Source organism: Lissotriton helveticus, chromosome 3_1, assembly GCF_964261635.1.
Source record: "Lissotriton helveticus chromosome 3_1, aLisHel1.1, whole genome shotgun sequence".
In the NCBI taxonomy this organism is placed as follows: Eukaryota; Metazoa; Chordata; class Amphibia; order Caudata; family Salamandridae; genus Lissotriton; species Lissotriton helveticus.
Window position 1 is genome coordinate 1,098,280,075 of NC_136061.1, and position 21,911 is coordinate 1,098,301,985.

General features: G+C 44.7%; 1 protein-coding gene across 2 annotated transcripts in view; it reads left to right on the forward strand.

Moving 5' to 3' along the window:
- The first annotated feature begins 17,830 nt into the window (after nucleotides 1–17,830).
- ITGB6 (integrin subunit beta 6) overlaps nucleotides 17,831–21,911 on the forward strand; it is a 238,631-nt gene continuing 234,550 nt past the window's right edge. Inside the window, exons 1-3 of one of the 2 annotated variants that reach the window (XM_078681677.1) lie at nucleotides 17,831–17,894; nucleotides 18,436–18,512; nucleotides 20,700–20,779. In XM_078681677.1, coding sequence (XP_078537803.1) covers nucleotides 18,452–18,512; nucleotides 20,700–20,779 — 141 coding nt within the window. In that variant the 5' untranslated portion in view covers nucleotides 17,831–17,894; nucleotides 18,436–18,451. Of the gene's footprint in view, nucleotides 17,895–18,165; nucleotides 18,299–18,435; nucleotides 18,513–20,699; nucleotides 20,780–21,911 lie in introns of those variants that run through there. The other variant, XM_078681676.1, reaches the window with a different exon arrangement.

Below are 21,911 nucleotides of genomic sequence, written 5' to 3' on the forward strand. Positions count from 1 at the left end.
CAGAGCAAATTCAAAGGTTCTTCGGTACTGAGGCCACTAGCCAACAGGCAAGCAACCGGACCAATGCGTCAAGCAGGAAAATTCAAAAGGGCCCCACGCAGCACTCGGTGAGTGTGGAGGAGAGATCTTCGGTGCACAAGCTGCTCGGGGTTGGAGCTTCTCAAACCCCAATGCACAGCTTCGAGGGTGCCTCGGGGAGCTGCATGGTCAGCACTTTGCAGTCTTTTCAAGATGGCCGGCCCCACGCTTCAGGTCGCCTCCACGGGTCTCAGATTCGCTAGGACTGTGGATCGGGCTGTTGGAAGGCAGGAACGCTGCGTCTTGTTGATCTCTGTTGCTCGAGTTCTGGCGGGAACTGCAACAAAGCAAACTGTTGGGCGCTGGATGGTGCATGTTTGCACAGGGTGGTCACTCCTTGACCACAAGGGAGATTCTTCAGTCTTCCACGTTGAGTGGGATGTCGAAGGGTCCAGAGTTCTGTATCAAAGTTTCAGTCAGGATAAATCTAATGCTCATGGGCACAGCTCCTACCTTTATTCCAAATCAAGGGTTGGTTTACCTACTAGGTCCCTCCTATGGGTGGGACCAGGGAAAGGGGTGGTTACACCCCTTTCCCTTTGTCCAGTTTCGCGCCAGAGCTGGGCCTGGAGTGCCCCAGAACCGGTTTGACTGGATTTTGCATGGGACACCTTGTGTGCCCCAGGCAGTGTCTAGTTTCATTCAACCCTCCCTGCTCCAATCCACTATCTCCTGTCTGGGGTGGTGTAGCACCTCCCTGTGGCAGGAAATCTTTGTCCAAGCCTCCCCTGCCAGGTTTCGGTCAGCAGCAGGAGGCCAGACTTCTGTCGGGGCAGCAGCATCCATTTTGTGATGCTGAGGCTCTGGTTAGTTTTAACCGCGTTTACTGTTACCCACATGTCTTAGCCCTCTAGAAGGGTGGAATGCTACCCCCGTCGCCAGAACTGGCGAGGGGGTAGTATTCCAAAGTGTATGACACCTTACACGACATGTTTTGATAAGGCCAAACCAAAGTTAGCAATAACCGCGAGGATTATAATGCACTTAAGAGTATATGGTATGGCAGTATCCTAGAACAGCTATAAGGAAATGGTTCCGAAAGCTGTAGACAGGCTCAGCTCATGCTAGAGCGCCATCTCTCATAAAACCAAGCACTCTGCCTCCAGGATTGTTAAGGCCTGCCATAGGAGTGACTTATAGGTATATATGTGTCCAGATATAGGTTTAGATATAGGTATACTATATCTAAGCAAGGGGTGATTACACAACCTTGCCCCAGCTGAGTGATCAGCCAGTTTGTGTCAGCTTGGATGGCCAGCCAGGGGTGGCAAAAGATATGCTGCAGCCCCTGGTAGGCCTTGGATGCACCTATGCCCTGGGTACCTATAGTACACTGTACAGGGGCTGATAAGGTGTCCAGTACCAAATTGGTGATGTACCTAAAGTACATGTCTGTGAATTTAGAGAGAGAACAGCAGGCTGTGGGTCTGATTAGCAGGCCCACAGCCACATTATGTCGAAAACCAGTGAAGCAAAAAGCAAAATTGGGGTGACCATAGGAAAGCAGACCCTACTCTCCTACATACCCCCCCCCCCCCAAATGCAGGGACATTAAACTTAACCTTGACCAGATAAGTCTTCATGTTCTAAGTGGAAGTACCTGGAGAGACCATCTGCATTGCCATGGTCAGTCCCTGGTCTGTGCTCCACTGTAAAGTCCATCCCCTGTAGGGAAATGGACCACCTTAGCAGTTTGGGATTCTCACCCTTCATCTGATTTAGCCACAAGAGGGGCTTATGGTCGGTCTGAATCTTGAAGTGAGTGCCAAATAAGTATGGTCTCAACTTCTTCAGGGCCCAAACCACAGCAAAGGCCTCCCTCTCAATAGCTGACCAACGTTTCTCTCTAGGGGTCAGCCTTCTGCTAATAAAAGCAATGGGCTGGTCTTGACCATCTACATTAAGTTGTGAAAGCACAGCTCCCACCCCCAACTCAGAAGCATCTGTTTGGACAATGAACTCTTTGGAGTAGTCAGGACTCTTTAGGATCGGTGCAGAGCACATGGCCTTCTTCAGGTCATCAAATGCCTTTTCACAGCTAACTGTCCACTGAACCTTTTTGGGCATCTTCTTGGATGTCAGATCATTCAATGGTGTCACAATGGACCCATAGTTCTTTACAAATTTTCTGTAGTACCCAGTCAGGCCCAAGAAGGCTCTGACTTGTGTCTGGGTAGTTGGAGGAGCCCAGTCCTGTATGGCCTGTATCTTGCTCTCCAATGGTTGAACCTGACCCCCACCTACTAGGTGGCCCAGGTACACAACCTTGCTCTGCCCTATCTGGCACTTGGTAGCCTTGATAGTCAGGCCTGCCTTTTGCAGGGCCTCCAGAACTTTCTTCAGGTGGATCAGGTGATCCTCCCAGGTGGAGCTGAAGACAGCAATATCATCTAGATATGCTGCACAAAAGTCATCCAACCCAGCAAGGACTTGATTCACCAACCTTTGGAAAGTGGCAGGTGCATTCTTCAAACCAAAGGGCATTACCACAAATTGATAATGTCCACTGGGGGTTGAGAATGCTGTTTTGGCCTTAGACTCCTCAGCTAACCTGATTTGCCAATAGCCAGCTGTCAAGTCAAATGTGCTCAGAAATTTGGCAGAAGCCAATTTATCTATGAGCTCATCTGCCCTTGGAATAGGATGAGCATCTGTCCTAGTGACAGCATTGAGACCTCTATAGTCCACACAACATCTTATTTCTCTCTTTCCATCTTTGGTATGAGGTTTTGGCACAAGGACTACTGGACTGGCCTAGGGGCTCTCTGATGGCTCAATAACTCCAAGTTCAAGCATTTTTTGCACCTCAGCCTTTATACAATCCCTGACATGGTCAGGTTGCCTGTAGATTTTATTCTTCACAGGCAGACTGTCACCAGTGTCCACCTCATGGGTGCACCAGTTAGTTTGACTGGGTGTAGAGAGACCATATGTCTATGAGCCTGCAACACTTGTCTGCAGTCCCATTGCTGCTGATCAGAGAGGCTGCCTGCCAAGGCTACTCCATCCACTGAACCATCATCAGGGTTTTGGGATAACAGGTCTGGGAGAGGGTCACTCTCTTCCTCCTGGTCCCCATCTGTTGCCATGAGCAAGCCCATGTCTGCCCTGTCCACATATGCTTTCAATCTGTTTACATGGAGCACCCTGTGGGGGCTCCAAGGGGTGCCAAGGTCCACCAAGTAGGTGACCTCTCCCTTTTTCTCCAGTATGGTGTGGGGTCCAGACCATTTGTCTTTGAGGGCTGCTGGGGCCACTGGCTCCAACAACCACACCTTCTGCCCTGGCTGGTACTCAGTCAGAACAGCCTTTTGGTCATGCCAAGCTTTCTGTAATTCTTGGCTGGCCTCCAGGTTTTTGGTTGCCTTCCCCATGTATTCAGCCATTCTGGAGCGGAGACCAAGTACATAGTTCACAACATCAAGTTTAGGCTTTTGAGAGGTAACTCCCATCCTTCCTTCACAAGACACAATGGACCCCTTACAGGGTGGCCAAACAAAAGTTCAAAAGGGCTGTAGCCAACCCCCTTCTGTGGGACCTCTCTGTAAGCAAAGAGCAGGCAGGGTAAAAGGATGTCCCATTTTCGCCTAAGCTTTTCAGGTAACCCTTTTATCATTCCCTTTAGCGGCTTATTGAACCTTTCAACTAGCCCATTGCACTGTGGATGGTAGGGTGTGGTAAACTTATAGTTTACTCCACACTCTTTCCACATTGCTTTTAAATATCTAGACATGAAGTTGGTACCTCTGTCTGAAAGTACCTCCTTTGGAAAGCCCACTCTGGAGAAAATTCCAACTAGGGCCCTTGCCACAACAGGAGCTGTTGTGGTCCTCATGGGAATTTCCTCTGGGTACCTGGTGGCATGATCCACTACCACCAGGATAAATCTGTGCCCAGATGCTGTTTGGGGATCCATTGGTCCAACAATGTCTATCCCAGCTCTTTCAAAGGGCACCCCCCACCACAGGTAGTGCTATCAGGGGGGCCTTTGTGATGCCACCTGTCTTGCCACTGGCTTGACAGGTGTCACAGGAGTGACAAAACTCCTTTGTATTCTCTGACATGTGAGGCCAGTGAAAGTGTGGGACAAGTCTTTCCCAAGTCTTAGTCTGGCCTAAGTGTCCTGCTAAGGGAATTTCATGGGCCAAGGTGAGAAGGAAGCCCCTAAATTGCAGAGGAATAACCAACCTCCTGGTAGCACCAGGCTTGGGGTCTCTAGCCTCTGAATAAAGGAGCCCATCATCCCAATACACTCTATGGGTACCTTGAGCATTCCCAGCAGCCTCAGCAGCAGCTTGCTGTCTGAGGGGTTCAAGAGAAGGGCAAGTTAACTGAGCCTGCCCCAGATCTGCCCTTGAGGGTCCCCCTGTCACCAGAAACTCAACCTGATCAGGTTCAAGTTCTTCCAGGACAGTCTCCTCTGGGTTCACAGAACCATCCTCCTGAGAGGGCTGATTCTCAACCTGGGGCAAGTGGGAAGGCACTGCCTTGACCCCTTGCTCTTCCTCTTGGGTTGTGGTTGGTCTATTGTTTCAAGATCCACCACAGGTTCAGGTAGGCATTTCTTGGCCTGGGACCTGGTTACAGCAAGGACATGTGCTGAAATACCTAGCATCTCTGCATGAGTCCTATACTCCACTTCTGACCATATGGAATTCTCTAGATCATTGCCCAACAGACAGTCTACTGGGAGGTCTGAACTCACAACAACTTTCTTGAGGCCATTTACTCCTCCCCAGGAGAAGTTAACAACTGCCACACTATGTGTAGTAGTGGCACTGCTAGCATTGGTCACTAGGTAGTTCTCACCTAGTACAATTTGTCCAGGGTCCACAAAGTTAGGTGTCCCCTTAGTGACACTGGCACATGTGTCCCTGTAGGCCTGAGCCATTTTCTCATTGATTAAAGGCGTCTGCCTATACTTGCCCAAAGTATTGGGACTCACAGTAGGGGACATATTCATCTCCACATCATAGAGCAGAACTGCCTGAGTAGGGACTCTGACTAGGCCAGATTCCATCTCAGTACCCAGGGTCAACCCCACTATACCCTTGGGCTGTGTACCACCACTGCTGACTGTACTAGGGGGTGCAGTTGCCTTAGGGGCTGCAGTGGTAGGGACTGGGTTCTTCTTGGTGCATTCACTACCCCAGTGTGAAACTGATTTACATGTATTGCACCAAGGTTTCTTTGGGCCTTCAACCTTCTTCTTTTTGTTTCCATTTTGGGAACCACCCTCCTTATTAGAATTATTTGGGGGGCCTGAAGAAGACTTCTGGTCTTTTTCTTTCTTATCTCCACCCTCCTGGTCTGCCTTTTTCTGATCACCTCCATGGTTCTGGGGTTTCTGCTTAACCCTGGTTCTGACCCATTTGTCTGCCTTCTTACCCAATTCTTGGGGGGAGGTCAGATCTGAGTCAATCAGGTGTTGATGCAACAACTGGTTCTGGCAATTATTAAGGCTCTGTTCTCTCATTATTAGATTGTACAATCCTGTATAGTCTGTAACTTTACTTCCCAGCAACCAACCTTCCAGAGCCTTAGTGGCACAATCAACAAAATCAGTCCAGTCCTGAGTCTGAGCTTTTTGGGTATCTCTGAACAACAACCTGTATTGCTTAGTGGTTAGGCCAAACCCTTCAAAAAGAGTACTCTTCAGGACAGAGTAGTTTTTAGCATCCTCAGGTCTAACAGTGAGGAGCTTATCTCTCCCTTTCTCAGAAAAGGAGAGCCACAAGATTGCTGCCCACTGATGATCTTGGGGGACCTGCTGTACCATGCAGGCCCTCTCCAGAGCAGTTATCCATTTGTGGATATCATCCCCATCTCTGTAGGGGGGCACAATCTTTCTCAGGTTTCTATGATCATAGAACCTGTCTTTATCTCTAGGGACAATTCTGCCACCAGTGGGTTCTAACCCACTCAATTTTTGTTCCCTTGCTAAAGCAAGTTTAGCTTGGGCCAGGGCTATCTCTTCCCTCTCTATCTGGAGTCTGACAGCTCTCATCCTTACCTTATGCTCTTTTCTCTGGGGGGAAGTCATTCCCCTTTGAGAGTTCCTTGAGGTATTAGAATTGTTAGAGTCCCTAAAAAGGGATCTATCCCTTCTATTACCTGGGAGAATTCTGCTATTGGGTCTGGGGAAGTGGTTCCCTTCTCCATTCCCATGTAGGACCAAGTTAGCTTGGTTAAGCTCCCTAACTGGTACCTGGTTATCCCTCTGATCATTGTCTGAATCCTCCCCATTTGAATCTGGGTCCACCTCCTCATCTATTACTATAGGAGTGATGGGGTCTGTTTCTGGGGTAATGGGTTCAGTCTCAGGGGGATTTACCCCATCTCCTGGGTTCCCTGAGGGACCTGCACTAGCTTTCTCAAAATCATCTTTTTCTAAGATTGCTATCAGGAGTGAGATAGTAGGGTTGTGACCCTTTCTCAGCCCCCTTGCGGTGCACAAGCCACCCAAGTCCTTGAAGCTGAGATTTGCATATCTGGAAGGTTCCCTGGCTGGGTCACCTCTCACAGGTAGAGAGATGGAAGCTTCACCTGTGCCAGACATGCTCCTAGTGAGGTGTAAGTGATGCACTAACCTACACTAAATGTTTTCCTACTGGAACCTTGCTAGTGAGTTGTAGTCAGGGTGTGCTACTCCCTTTTATCTACAACTACTAAGTTCAGTAGAACTTAAGTATGCTAAGCTTTGTTCATATGTACCTATAGTACTTAATGTGATCTTTCAAATGATATAAAGAATGCAATGGCAAAACAACAGCAAGCTCAAATCCCAACCGCTGCACACAATGTGAGAAGTTGGCCTGATGTATGATGTCCACAGTTCTGTGGGCACCTTTTATCAGTCCAAACAATCCCTTATGGTGGTGGTTGTAAGTCAACCTTATAGACAAGCTATCCTAGAGATAGCATGGACTAAGCAGCCTTCAGGCTAAACTCAAGAGGGCATGTGAAGCCAGCTGTTTTACCATATGCAATCCTGTAATATCAAATGAAAGTACACCACACAAGTTATATATTATAAAAATATATGTATTTATTACTAGAATAATCCTCTATACTCTTTATGAGTCTAGAGGCACAAGCGTTTAAACAAAAGCACAGTTAAACATACACAAGTTGCACAATTATGGATAGGGCCGGTGGCCACTCAAACCATATATCAAAAAAGTGGTATAAGTATCACTTTACGAACAGTGGTAAGGCCTAGGGCCTTGGGATTCGCTTGAACTACACTGGACTAACAGCAGTTAGGACGGGAGTAGCCCGCGGGAATCGGGTGCAGCGCTAAAAGCACACGCATGCACCAATGCAAAGTCAATGGTGCGTAAAAGTTACAAAGTTACTGTTTTAGAAGTCTTCCGACTGGACTAGAACTTAGCCACTTAAAACTAGGACACTAGAGGTGTAAACCACTACAGGAGCACCGGCGTTCAATCGTTACCTCACCCACAGGAAGCGGGTGCATAGGTGACAAAGTGTGTCGGGTTTCGTCGTGGAGTTCTATGGAGCCTAGAGATGAAGATGCTGCAGGCGGCCAGGAGAGAAGAGTCCGGTTGGATCCAAGAGTGGATCGAAGATGTAGAGTACCTGAAAGCAGAGGGGACAGAGTCTGGGTCACTAGCCAGTGACCAGGATGGCACCAGGAAGGAACCAGGCGATGTTGGGCGCAATCAAGTGGTTGATGGGAAGCTTGTTTCCACTGCCACGTGGACTCTGGGGCACCGAGGATGACCAGGAGTGAATCACAAGCTGTCCCAAAAAGGCTCTTGCTGTCGGCGGTTTCGGTTTCCGGATCGAAGTCAACAGGCCTTGGCAAAGGCAACCCACGCAGGATTGGAAGATTGCTTCTTTCTCGGAGCAGCAAGGTCAAAGGGGTTGCTCCTTTTCAGGGGAGCGAGGGCCAGTTTGGAGCAACCAGACTAGCAGAGCAAATTTAAAGGTTCGTCGGTACTGGGGCCACTAGCCAATGGGCAAGCGACCGGACCAATGCATCAAGCAGGAAAATGCAAAAGGGCCCCACGCAGCACTCAGTGAGTGTGGAGGGGAGATCTTCGGTGCACAAGCTGCTTGGGGTTGGGGCTTCTCAACCCCCAATGCACAGCTTCAAGGGTGCGTCGGGAGCTGCACGGTCAGCACTTTGCAGTCTTTTCAAGATGGCCGGTTCCACGCTTCAGGTAGCCTCCACGGGTCTCAGATTCGCTGGGACTGTGGATCGGGCTGTTGCAAGGCAGGAACGCTGGATCTTGTTGATCTCTGTTGCTCGAGTTCTGGCGGGATCTGCAACAAAGCAAACTGTTGGGCGCTGGATGGTGCCTGTTTGCACAGGGTGGTCACTCCTTGACCACAAGTGAGATTCTTCAATCTTCCACGTCGAGTGGGATGTCGAAGGGGCCAGAGTTCTGTATCAAAGTTTCAGTCAGGATAAGTCTAATGCTCATGGGCACAGCTCCTACCTTTATTCCAAATCAAGGGGCTGGTTTACCTGCTAGGTCCCTCCTATGGGTGGGACATGGGAAGGGGGTGGTTACACCCCTTTCCCTTTGTCCAGTTTCACACCAGAGCTCGGGCCGGAGTGCCCCAGAACCGGTTTGACAGGATTTTGCATGGGACACCATGTATGCCCCAGGCAGTGTCTAGTTTCATTCAACCCTCCCTGCTCCAATCCACTATCTCCTGTCTGGGGTGGTGTAGCACCTCCCTGTGACTGAAAACTATTTGTCCAAGCCTCCCCTGCCAGGTTTCGGTCAGCAGCAGGAGGCCAGACTTGTGTCGGGGCAGCAGCATCCATTTTGTGATGCTGAGGCTCTGGTTAGTTTTAACCGCGTTTACTGTTACCCACAGGTCTTAGCCCTCTAGAAGGGTGGAATGCTACCCCCGTCCCCAGAACTGGCGAGGGGGTAGTATTCCAAAGTGTATGACACCTTACACGACATGTTTTGATAAAGCCAAACCAAATTTAGCAATAACCGCGAGGATTATAATGCACTTAAGAGTATATGGTATGGCAGTATCCTAGAACAGCTATAAGGAAATGGTTCCGAAAGCTGCAGACAGGCTCAGCTCATGCAAGAGCACCATCTCACATAAAACCAAGCACTCTGCCTCCAGGATTGTTAAGGCCTGCCATAGGAGTGACTTATAGGTATATATGTGTCCAGATATAGGTTTAGATATAGGTATACTATATCTAAGCAAGGGGTGATTACATGACCTTGCCCCAGCTGAGTGATCAACCAGTTTGTGTCAGTTTGGATGGCCAGCCAGGGGTGGCAAAAGATATGCTGCAGCCCCTGGTAGGACTTGGATGCACCTATGCCATGGGTACCTATAGTACACTGTACAGGGGCTGATAAGGTGTCCAGTACCAAATTGGTGATGTACCTAAAGTACATGTCTGTGAATTTAGAGAGAGAACAGCATGCTGTGGGTCTGATGAGCAGGCCCACAGCCACATTATGTCGAAAACCAGTGAAGCAAAAAGCAAAAATTGGGGTGCCCATAGGAAAGTAGACCCTACTCTCCTACAAGGGGGAAACAGAAGGCAAAAACGGGCACAAATCAGGGAACGGAAGGCAACAGAAGGACACAGAAGGCAAAAAACTTGCAGAAACAGGGACAGCAGGGGGGAAACGGAAGGCAAGCAACACGGGCACAGACAAAAGGCAGGCAATACAGCGAGCATACAGTGACAGAGATACAAACCTAAGGCCTACCACTGGCCACCAGGGATGAGGCGCAGGTGGTAGCCTGTGGGTGGAGGAGGGCCTCGACTTCTACACCAGCGGCAGCGTCAGGGCACACAGGGCGGAGCTGTGTGGTGGGGGAGCTACCTACCAGCAAGGTCAAGGGTTGCTCGCCTCACCGCGCAGCGGCCGCCATATATGGGGATGTGGGAGGGAGGAGCAGCTGGGAGGCGGGAGGCAGGGACAGCGAATGGGCAGTGAGGGGGCGGGGCCGCAGGGGACATAGCAGCGGGGACGGGAGCGGTGAGGGCATAATTAAGGGCAGCGAGGGGGAAAGGGAAGGCAAAAACCGGGCAGAAATCAGGGAACAGAAGGCAACAGAAGGACACAGAAGGCAAAAAAATGGGCACAAATCAGGGGCAGCAAGGGGGAAACAGAAGGCAAAAACGGGCACAAATCAGGGAACGGAAGGCAACAGAAGGACACAGAAGGCAAAAAAAGGGCAGAAATCAGGGGCAGCAGGGGGGAAACAGAAAGCAAGCAACATGGGCACAGACAAAAAGCAGGCAATACAGAAAGCAGACAGTGACAGAGATGTAAACCTAAGGCCTACCACTGGCCACCAGGGATGAGGCGCAGGTGGTAGCCTGCAGGAGGAGGAGGGCCTCGACTTCTACACCAGCTGCAGCGTCAGGACACACAGGGCGGAGCTGTGTGGTGGAGGAGGTACCTACCAGCAAGGTCAAAGGTCGCTCTCCTCACCGCGCGGCGGCCGCCATATATGGGGATGTGGGAGAGAGGAGCAGCTGGGAGGCAGGAGGCAGGGACAGCGAATGGGCAGTGAGGGGGCGGGCCACAGGGGACGTAGCGGCGGGGACGGGAGCGGTGAGGGCACAATTAGGGGCAGCGAGGGGGAAAGGGAAGACAAAAACCGGGCAGAAATCAGGGAACAGAAGGCAACAGAAGGACACAGAAGGCAAAAATACGGGCAGAAATCAGGGGCAGCAAGGGGGAAAAAGAAGGCAAAAACGGTCACAAATCAGGGAACGGAAGGCAACAGAAGGACACAGAAGGCAAAAAACGGGCAGAAATCAGGGGCAGCAGGGGGGAAACAGAAGGCAAGCAACACGGGTACAGACAAAAAGCAGGCAATACAGGGAGCAGACAGTGACAGAGATACAAACCTAAGGCCTACCACGGATGTATGACGTTACATCGCGAACTTTTACAATGCACACCGTTACAACGCAATTTTTACAACGCAGATACATTTACAACGAATGCTTTTACAACGCATGACATTACATAGCAGATGCTATTACAACGCATGCCATTACAACGTAAGTATAGGTAAGTATATTATTTTTTTTTAAAATGTAATTTATTAAAATGTAATTAATTTAATAAATTACATTATTTTTTAATAATTAATTTGTAAATATATATACTTTAAAAAATAGTTTATTTTAAAAAGAACAATTATTATTAAAGAACTAATATTTAAAAATAATAAAATTATTAAAATTAATAATTTAAATTATTTAAAATTATTTATTTAAAAACTGAACCCTAAAAATACCCGCTACCCTGAACCCTTAAAATACCCCTGTACCCCAAAACCCAAACCTAGCCCTGAAACCTAAAAATACCCCTGTACCCCAAAACCCATACCTAGCCCTGAAACCTAAAAATACCCCTGTACCCCAAAACCCAAACCTAGCCCTGAAACCTAAAAATACCCATGTACCCCAAAACCCAAACCTAGCCCTGAAACCTAAAAATACCCCTGTACCCCAAAACCCAAACCTAGCCCTGAAACCAAAAAATACCCCTGTACCCCAAAACCCAAACCTAGCCCTGAAACCTAAAAATACCCCTGTACCCCAAAACCCAAACCTAAATATATACTATTACTTAAATTAATGTATTTAATTTACATTTAAAAAAAATGATTTAAAAAAACGTTGTAATGGCATGCGTTGTAAAGGTCTGCGTTGTAACGGATCCTGCGTTGTAATGGTGTGCGTTGTAACGGTGTGCGTTGTAATAGTTGCATTGTAAGGGTTGTTTCCCCCTACCACTGGCCACCAGGGATGAGGCGCAGGTGGTAACCTGCGGTGGAGGAGGGACTCAACTTCTACAGCAGCGGCAGGGCACACAGGGTGGAGCTGTTTGGTGGGGGATCGACCTACCAGCAAGGTCAAGGGTCGCTCTCCTCACCACGCCATGGCCGCCATATATGGGGATGTGGGAGGGAGGACCATCTAATTGACTCACAGTTTGAATTGTACTTATACTTACTCAAGACTCGAAGGCCAGCTCAGAGAGTTACCTCTCTTACAATCATGGTGTATTTATCACAAAACTTAAAAAATTACCTTCTTATGGATTTTCCTGCCTTGCCTCATGAAATTGCCAACTAAATATATCACCCACTCTCCTGTTCTCTTTAGATGTTCACTGATCAATTTATCTGAAAAACTTTACCTACTTTCTATCAACAGCTTTGGAATTTTTGCAGTACTATGAATAACACCTCACCACAACCTGTTTCTGTAGATATTTCGAATTTTGTTCCTGTATTTGTCCCCACGCCAGCAGATTGCTATACAATCTACTTCTGAGCTTCAGCGTCTCTAGAAATGTGTAATAATGTCTGATAAATATACTTCCATCAAAGTCTCTCTTAAAATGTTTGTCATTACTTGGTCATTGCAGTGCTCTTCTCTGGAATCAATCGTAACAAGATACAGTCCAAATCTCAGGATTTACTTGCCCCGTATGTTACTTAATATGAACATCTAACCGCAACCATAAAATCACATATTGTACTTGTACCTGAGCTAATCTGCACTATTGTCTTCCTTGACTGTCACAACTGTCTTTTCACTATCTTCCCAAAGATTCTAATCCAGCCTCGGGACAGCTACCACTTGACATTGTTGGTTCCCTGTTTTAGTTTGCTTGTTGTCTCAACACAATTTACACATGTTTCTTCCAACCTGTTTACACCTTACTATGACTGATAACTAATAGCGTGGAGTTAAGGCAAATTTAAATAATATGGTTCGACCTTTTCTTACCATCACTTTACAGGGTTAAGCCTTGTTCCTGGGCTGGCTACCAAGTAATACTCACTTCAGGTGACAGATCGTTGACACTGTGTTCTGAGTCAGGAGCTATTTCTTCATTATACGTTAAATCACAATTACAGTTCTACATACACTCGATGGTGAGAGTTTGAATAAATTAAAAAAGTTTATTTCTCATTAAGAGATTAGCAAGATTCTCTTTTTTCAGATTAGTCAATAAAATTAAGGGCCCAAGTATGACTTTGGCGGTCCGACCACCGGACTGCTATTGCGGCAGTCGGTAGTATGCCGCCAAGTCGGCAGAGTCCCAGTTGTCACATTATATGTTAACTGCCGCACATGCTGGCGCTGTGACCCTGCCTCTTGCATGTTGGTGCACTGTGTACCATGCACCACTTTATGCATGGCAAACAGTGCATGCACAACAGTGCAATAAGAGGGGGCATAACATGTGCTCCCATACACACTCCCCATGGACTGCATCGCCCTGCGGCCCTGTTTGGGCCCTCTACTCTACCTTTCCGCCGACCTTATCATGGCGGTGTCCATGCCAGGAAAAGGTAAACAATGAACTATGCTAATGAAGAGAACATTAACTTGCAAAAACACTGTTTAGTAATACATTTTCTTAACATGAACAAGAAATACTTTTTTTAAATGTACAACTATTCTATTCAAACATCATGTGAAATAAGGGGAAAATAGGAAGTTAAGTCATTACAATAATAGGATTCAGAGCAAAATGTAATACATTTGTTATACTGCTGTCTGACGAATATTTCTTAGCAGTGCACATTACAGTCAACCTTCTAAATTCCATTGTGCACATTTCAGCATTGTCCAGCTCACTTCTAGTTATAAAAAGAAAACTTACATGTATGTGTTTCTGTGGCCTTTACTAATAACTATGTCTGCATAATGCAGTTTTCACATTTAAATGAGTGTCATTTCATCTTTACATTTTTCTTTAATCGTTGCGCACATAGCTGTTATTCTACATGATTTGTATCTTAATTAGTTAGCTTCTTCATAACCATGCATATTTTATGTTTCCGCTATAGAGTGCTCCAGCACCTGAGTTGGGCTGCTTGCTGCTCAACTTAATTGTCAATAAATATACTAATAAATAAATATAATACTGACCTATTTGAAATATATTTTTTTTTATTTCAAACTACTGTGCTCATCTGATCTTCATAGAATAACGAGAGACGTAGGAGGTTTAAAGAGCATTATATAGAATTAAAGAGATGCTTTTCACTGCGGGGTTCTGAGTGACGCCAAATGGAATACAAAACCGAAGCTTGAGCTGTCTATGATGTCACTCAGAAAAGCAGAGGTGATAAGCTTACCCATTTTTACATTTGAGCCACCTATCGTTTTGTGCAATGCTTGGCTCCCTAAATCAGGGGTACAGGAGTAATATAGGAGTCATGCAGTACATGACCCACACTACAAATGTTAAAAAACTGGCCTCAAGCCACCCACACCCACTACAGTTTGAAAACACTGTGTCCCCTGCCTGCTGAAATTCCAATATCAAATAATGATTGACCTCCTGTCACCCACCCATACCAGCCTCTGTACTATCATGTCACCTCTCTGTCCAAAGCTGCCCACTCTGCTCTCATGTTGATAGCAGAAAGCCAGCACTACACTGACAGCTGCTCTCTGCGAGCTGTTGGCACATGTTCAGCTTTGTCCACACTCTCCCGCCTCCTTCACTTCTGTGGCGACCCAAGAGAGGCACAAGAAAGCAGATGAGAGCACCAGCCACCATTCTGTCTACAGAGATGGAGAAACAAAGAAGCGACAGGCACTTCCCCAGGTGATGTCACAGGAGTGACCTCTAGTTACCCACTGTTGTTAAATGACTGATGTGAATAACCAGATGTTGATCAATTGTTCATGACAGAGGCTTCCTGGGGAAGAGATATATAACAGATACACCAGCATGTCGTTGAATGCTAATTCCCAGGTATGCATTTGAGCAAACGAATCAAAGGCCCTACATATACCATGTTTCAAGTAAAGCCTGTAATAAATGCCTATGTTCAAGAACCTTGTTATGAGGAAATGTTGCACAAACAAAGAAGAATTCAAGACACCTGAAAGTATGTAGTAACTTGAATACATATTCTAAATCATCAGCATTTCCTAGAATATATTTAATTATCTTGGAATGATATGCACCACGTTTTGTATTTAGTTGTAAGACACACATAAAGATGCACTGAAGCTGCAGACTGCAAGATGTGTAAATTAATACATAGCATATATATGATAATGGTTTTAAAATGTGCGAAACTGTAGAAAGGAGTATGTAGAATGGCCAAGACCTAGGCATGCTTCATACAATACTAAGCGCAGCTGCAACATTCTGCAGACAACAGACTTTCTTCACAACTCTGATTCAAGCAGAAACATAGCGACCTAGTCACTGGATGCATTTGGGAGTACATTTAGTAGTACTACATTAGTACTACTGACATACTACAAAGTGCTGTTCACAAACCTACATAGGGAGGTTCCACCTCCACCTCTCCGATCTATTTCTGTGCGGAGATCTCCGCCCCAACTGAGGGTTCTCTACAAACATAAGTGTGCTTTTTACTCGTAAGAGGGACAGGGTGGTTAAAAAATGGGGAATATTTATTACCAAATGTGAGGGATGCCGGGGGAGTCAGAAGGAGTCAAATAAGGAGTAAGAAGGGGTTAAGGGATGGTTATGCACCCACACACAAAAGAGTAAGCTCATTCCTGTTCACAAACTTCACTTCTAAAGTTACTACACCAAAAAGGGACCCAGAACTGTCATATAGGTATTCCTTCTCAGAGCTCAAGTAAGTACAGCACCGCCCTTGGTCAACCACTGGATCTGCAACAGCTTCCCGTTGAAAATAATTGAGGCATGGACTTAAATTAAATACCATAGGAAAAAAGGTGAAATTAAATAAATTATTTTAATTAGATGCAAATATAAATAAATTTAAATTAGAGTTAAAAAAATCTAAAAATAAAACATCATTTTTATTTACATTTAACACATTGTAATAACCCTTTTTTAAATGTAAGCAATATTGTCACAGTATATTAAAATATACGTAAATTATTTTCAAATCATTTATACATCACTTTTAACAATGTTCATACATTATAAAAAATAGTTTTTTTTTACTTAATGTGGGATTTTACTTTTTTAATTTAAATTTCAGAAAAATAATGTTAATTTAATATGACATATTCAAAATAATTGCATTTTAAATTTAAATCCATGTATCATTGCTGTACAGTAAACATATGAAATCATTTAGCACTTATATTTCCTTTTAAAATATGTGTTCTCTTTTTTTTATCTTTAAAAATGTTTTGCTTTTTTCCCTAAACCTTATCATACAGATATCTCCAATCTGGTGGCATAAACCTCTGCATGTGAAAAGTTACTAGTAGTAACATTAAATTATTCAATTATTTGTTTTACTAGTTATTACAGTAATTTAAATATATTCAATTAAATAAACATTCATTTTTAAAGATACATTTTAAAAAATCCAACCTAAAGTAATATGTTTGCATTTACTTAATATGTATTAAAAAATTCAAATATATATGTATATTTAGAATCAAATGAAATAAATGATTTATTTATTTTACATTGAAAAGGTTTTTTTTAAATGTTTTATCATTAAATAATATTTATTTTCAATATATTTGTAGCATTTTTTAACATTCAATTTAATGTATATGTATATTTTTAAAAAGTCAAAATATGAGGTTCTATTTTAAGTCCCAGCCTTCATTACTTTCTATGGGAGGCAGTATTAGTGATTTGCCATGTGTAGTGCTGGACTTATTGCTTCTCTTTTTTGGCTATAGTAACTTTACACTGCTAAATTTGGATCCTCTCATTGTTTGAGGAGGTAGACATGACATTCTTCACTTTTGAGCAACTTCACACTCCCAAATAGTGATTAGCCAAAAGCAGTAAAATTACTCAAAAGTGTAAAAGAAAAGGTACATGTGTACATTTTCTCACATACAAGTTTACCTTTCTGAACAGACCTCATACGCTCCTCTCATATGAATGAATGGTGCGCACTTTTCATTGCAAAAGTTGGCATAAATACAAAGGACATTCGAAAAAGAGGAAAGCTGTTTCATGCTTGGAATGGAGGAAAGCACTACATACTAGTATTGCACTACCTTTTTACTGTTCTTGAATTTTCTAACACTTCCTTATTACGTGATTCACTATAGCGTGTTATATTCTGTATATATTTCTACTTGTCATGTAAAGCGCTCTGATACTCGCAAGAGTCTGGTTCGCGCTATATAAAACCTTAAAAATAAAATAAAAAATAAAAAAATCCTCTATAAAAAATAAAAAAATCCTCTATCGTACCTGGTAAACTTGATTGCCTCCACTCTACAGTATGGGTAAAAAGAATTCCGTGTTTTGATGGATTTCTTTTTTTGACATATATATATAGTGGCCTTCCTATCACCAAATGGTCCTTGTATACCGCTGCAAAATATAACTTTTCTTTTGTCACGCTTTCCTAGTTGTTCGCTGAGCAACAGGTGCGCAGCTACCATCAGAGTACCGTGTGCATAGCGTGCGCGCGTTGGCATCCTCACGGGAATGACGGCCTCATATCACTCTGGGGGTGTTCACATAAGTAGCATAGTCCATTCCGCATTCATAATTGCTTGTAGTTAAAAAATGCAATAGTGGAAGTGCTACAAAGTCGAATTATTTTTTATATCGGGGTGGCACATCACAATATTGTTTAAAAAATAAGAACAAGTTCTTACAACTGATATTGTAAATCCTGTAGCTGTTGTTATCGTTTCTTTACATCCAAAACGTTTCTTCGAGTAGTGTTGTAGTTTTCGGTGACTTGTCGACACCCGCCAAACTCGTCTAATCTAAAGCTGTGTTTATTTTACAGGGATGATTTTGTTTGACTGGCCTTCGACAAGAAAAGAAAAACCTGAAATGCGCGGGATTTGCACCTTTCCGCAGGTATGTGGGCTGAAAGAATAGTGGGTTCTGCCTGAAAATGAAGTCTGTTAGAAGTCCGCCTCTGATATGTGCAGACACCGGATCATGACAGGTCGCCCGAGGAGGAAGACTTTCTGTCTCGAGTTACAGTGATTGAGCGTTGCGCCACATACCGTCTCCTCTAGGACCCAGGGACATATTTTTTTAGAGCAGAAAGTGTGCCTACCTGAATGATTTCCCCACCTTCGCAGGGCTCTTTTACCTGCACTGTTCCTTATAAGGAAAACAAGGAAGTGAGTAAGCCGGAGATGTGTTCCTTGCCCCTGTAGACGCTGTTTCCATGCAGTCGTCCCTGCTAGGCAGGTAGCTTTTGTTTGCGTTTGTTTATGGTCTCTGCAACACCTGGAGTTTCTCTACAGGCAGATGTAAGTATTTGCGCCTTAACGTATACACTTCTTCCAATGGAACGACAAACGCGATGTGGCGTGTGATGTTTGTGGAAATGTCTGCCTTATTTGTGGTGCGCTGAAAATAATTCGAGTTTTTTTTTCTCTTTATACAGCCAGTACTGAAAGCGAATGGGGATTGCATTGCTGTGCCTGTTTTTCCTGTTTATCCAAAGGAGTTGCCATGTACAAGGTATGGAAAGAGTCAACAAGGCTTGCATGCCTTCCGAAAACGACTTGAACTTTTGTTTTCTTCTGCAGCGACTTGAATTCTTTTCCCGGGCTTAGACAGAAAAAGGCCACGGATTTTTTCAGGCCTTTTTCGCCTAGCAACACATAACTTGTTAGCTACTGCATTTGTTTCAGCCACGAGCTGTTTGTGGGCAGGTGGAGTGGCCTTAAGCCTCATGCAAAACTCGGAGGCAAATGGCAATGATAGCTAATTGGGTCTGATTTCTTTAGAGTGAATTAAATCTAGTAAAATCTGACGCGGCCCCAACCATTTGCTTAAAAGGGGGTGGTGTGGGGGGATAGGATTTTTTAGGAATCTACCAGTAGCCGAGCCATTTAGACTAGCATAAACCCCTTTCTTTAGAATGTATTATAACATTTTCCAACCACTGGGGAATTCGTTTTGATCGCTTTATGTTTCTCCTGTTCCCGTCCGTGCCTGTAAGAAAACATAACGCAGACTGTATTGTTGCCTATATCTGAAATGGTTTGCTCTGCTGTAAACAAATAATGCAAACAAACCGCGTTTTCACTACATGCAGAACATAACCTCGAGGTGCAAATTCTGCACAGCACTGAGTATGCGCAGCGTTTTTAAATGGGCCGATACTGTCCGGTACTGAGTACCTGGTGCACTTCTACTGTATTTTGGGAGGAGAGTACCTGCACTTCTCAGAAAAAGGTGAAGCACTTTTAATTGGAGACTACTGGTACTTCTCCAAAGCACGTAGGTACTCTGGTGTAGGGTAGCTGCACTTCTATTTTCCCATTTCAAGCACTGCGTATGTGGATTCGTGATGCAGAAAAAAAGGATAAAAGCGGTGCCCCCGGGACGTTTCCTTCTGCAGACATGCCTGAGCCGGACAGGCCGGGTCACTGTGCAGGCAGCACCGCCCCTGTGCAGATCAGCCCCTGAGTGACACCTCTACACACCATTCTCGGACAGCCTGAAAGATGTCATTACAGAGAAGCAGGTCCTTACTGGCACATATAAAATGTTCAGTTTGGTGTCTTCTACCGTAAAACATTAACCTGTTTATCCGCCTTTAATGCAGATGAATGGAGTTAAAATCAGTACAATGTTACACTCCTAAGCATTTCTCTGAATGTTTCACTGTTTCACGAGACATTTTCATCCAATATTTAAAAGAGTGATGGTTGCCACTGCCCACCTTCATGAAGTAATACTAAAGTTTTATTGATCTTTTTCACCCAATTTCTTCACATTTTCAAATTCTACATAGAATTATTATCCTAAGCGATCTATTGCACTTTTGTAATTGTTGCTGCAAGAAGCATATAGCATTTTGAACGAAAACACTCTACATATAGAATTGATGGGTGGTACTGTGTGATCATAGTAGTGGCAGTCATAGTAGTCATATATAGTCATAACAGTGGTACAGGGCAACTCTCTAAATACACAGAAAACGTTGGCCAGGTGACATCTGGGGTAGTGCAAAACTCTATGCGCCCAATTCTCAAATATTTTGCTGTGACTTACATTTGGGTACTGCTGGATTACTACTAAATTCCAGCAGTAAGTCAGAGGTGTGGCGCAGAGGCCAGAGCGGCTGACTCCAGAGCATGGGGCTCACGGTTCGATTGCCGGTGGCATCTTAGCGCAGTATCATGTGACTCTAGGCAGTAGCTTGATTAATCTCTCAGACAGCCCCCAACCCATTGAAACCCTTAAGGGGGTGATATGTTCACGCTCTACAAATAGGAAATAGCAGTATGGGTTTACTCCTGGAATTTGGTAGCCAGCCAGCCGTACTCTAAGAGTAAGTCACACCTACTCACAGCAAAATCTTTGTGGATGGAATCTCACGCACATAGTTGTCTCATTTTACGTACGTCTTGGACAGGTAGAATGTTGGGAGCCGGCAGTGCTTGAAATGGAAATCTAAAAGTGTATGTACTCACTACCCCGAGTACCTCTTTGCCCCTGAGAGTTGCAGGTACTCTACTATTTAAAGTCTTGCTTCCAAGGTAAGAAGTGCAGATACTCTCAATTTCAATGAACAGAAGTGCTGGCACTCACTACCTGTGAGTACCTGCTGATTATAAGCACCGGCAGCCAGTGAATCATGTCTGCAGTGTTTGCTAGCGATGCCGGGCCCTTACACAGGCTGTTTTTTCACTACAGGAAGTTGTGCCTTGGGGAGTGCAGTGACATGTGAAGAGTGCTTGCTTTTTGGACCACACTGTGCCTGGTGTTCTCAAGAGGTAATTACAGTGTTCTTGATTTACATATTACAAATGGAATGCCCTTACTTGCCATATGAAAGGATGACTCAATGTATTTCATTAACAAAGTGCATTACCATTGACCGGGGCAAACAAATAAAAAACACGATGACGTGCTGTCTGGCTAAGTGTGAGAAATATGTGTCTGATTCAGAGGTGCATGGCTCCAGCCTTCCAGTACATTTTCAAGAAGATATGAAAAACTTCTTGTTGAAAATGGTATTGTAAGGGGTGCTTAATCCAACTAGTGACATGGTTGGGTCAGCCTCGTGCTCAGCATTTCACTCTAAGGCACAATACAAGTCCAATGTTACACCTTCAGTGGAACAGGTGATGCTGACACCATGGATCCCCAGCACCCCCAACCTGCCATGGAGGCACATGCAAGATGAAGTTACCCATTGCCTTTTCGGCTCCGCTGTTTAGTAGAGAGCGGTTATATTCTGCCTCGTCTCCATTTTTTGGTGTAGCTTGAACACAAAGTTTTATTGGGTAAAAATGAAACTGCTTTTTTTCCAAAAAATACCTCCCCTAGCCAGAAATGGTTTAACCCACAGAGATTTACCAGAAGCAAGTATCTATCATCCTCACTCTCTTCTCAGCACATCCATCAGACAAGCCACAGAGCAACCAAAAGCCGATCTGTACATCCAGAATTTTTGGCCGGCAAGACTAACATGCGTACAATGTAGCCATAACGTCAACTAAACAAACAATGGAATGTAGCCATAGAGTCAACTCAACAAACAATGGAATGGAGCCATAGCGTCAATTTAACAAACAATGGAATGTAGCCATAGCTTCAACTCAACAAACAATGGAATGTAGTCATAGCGTCAACTCAACAAACAATGGAATGTAGCCATAGTGTCAACTCAGTAAACAATGGAATGTAGCCATTGCGTCAACTGAAGAAAGTCTTGCACGTAATAATAAGTGCAGTGCATGCGTTGTTGATTTCGAGATATTTTGATTTCTAATAGTAGGCTTAGAGGCCACCCATTGCTTAGCATTGGTCAGCTTCCTTGTCACTCTCATTTGCTTGCTTCTCTTTGGTCAGCGCCTGTAGGCTTTTTTCGTCTTTGTGTGTTTGTCCTTCCCATGTAGCATT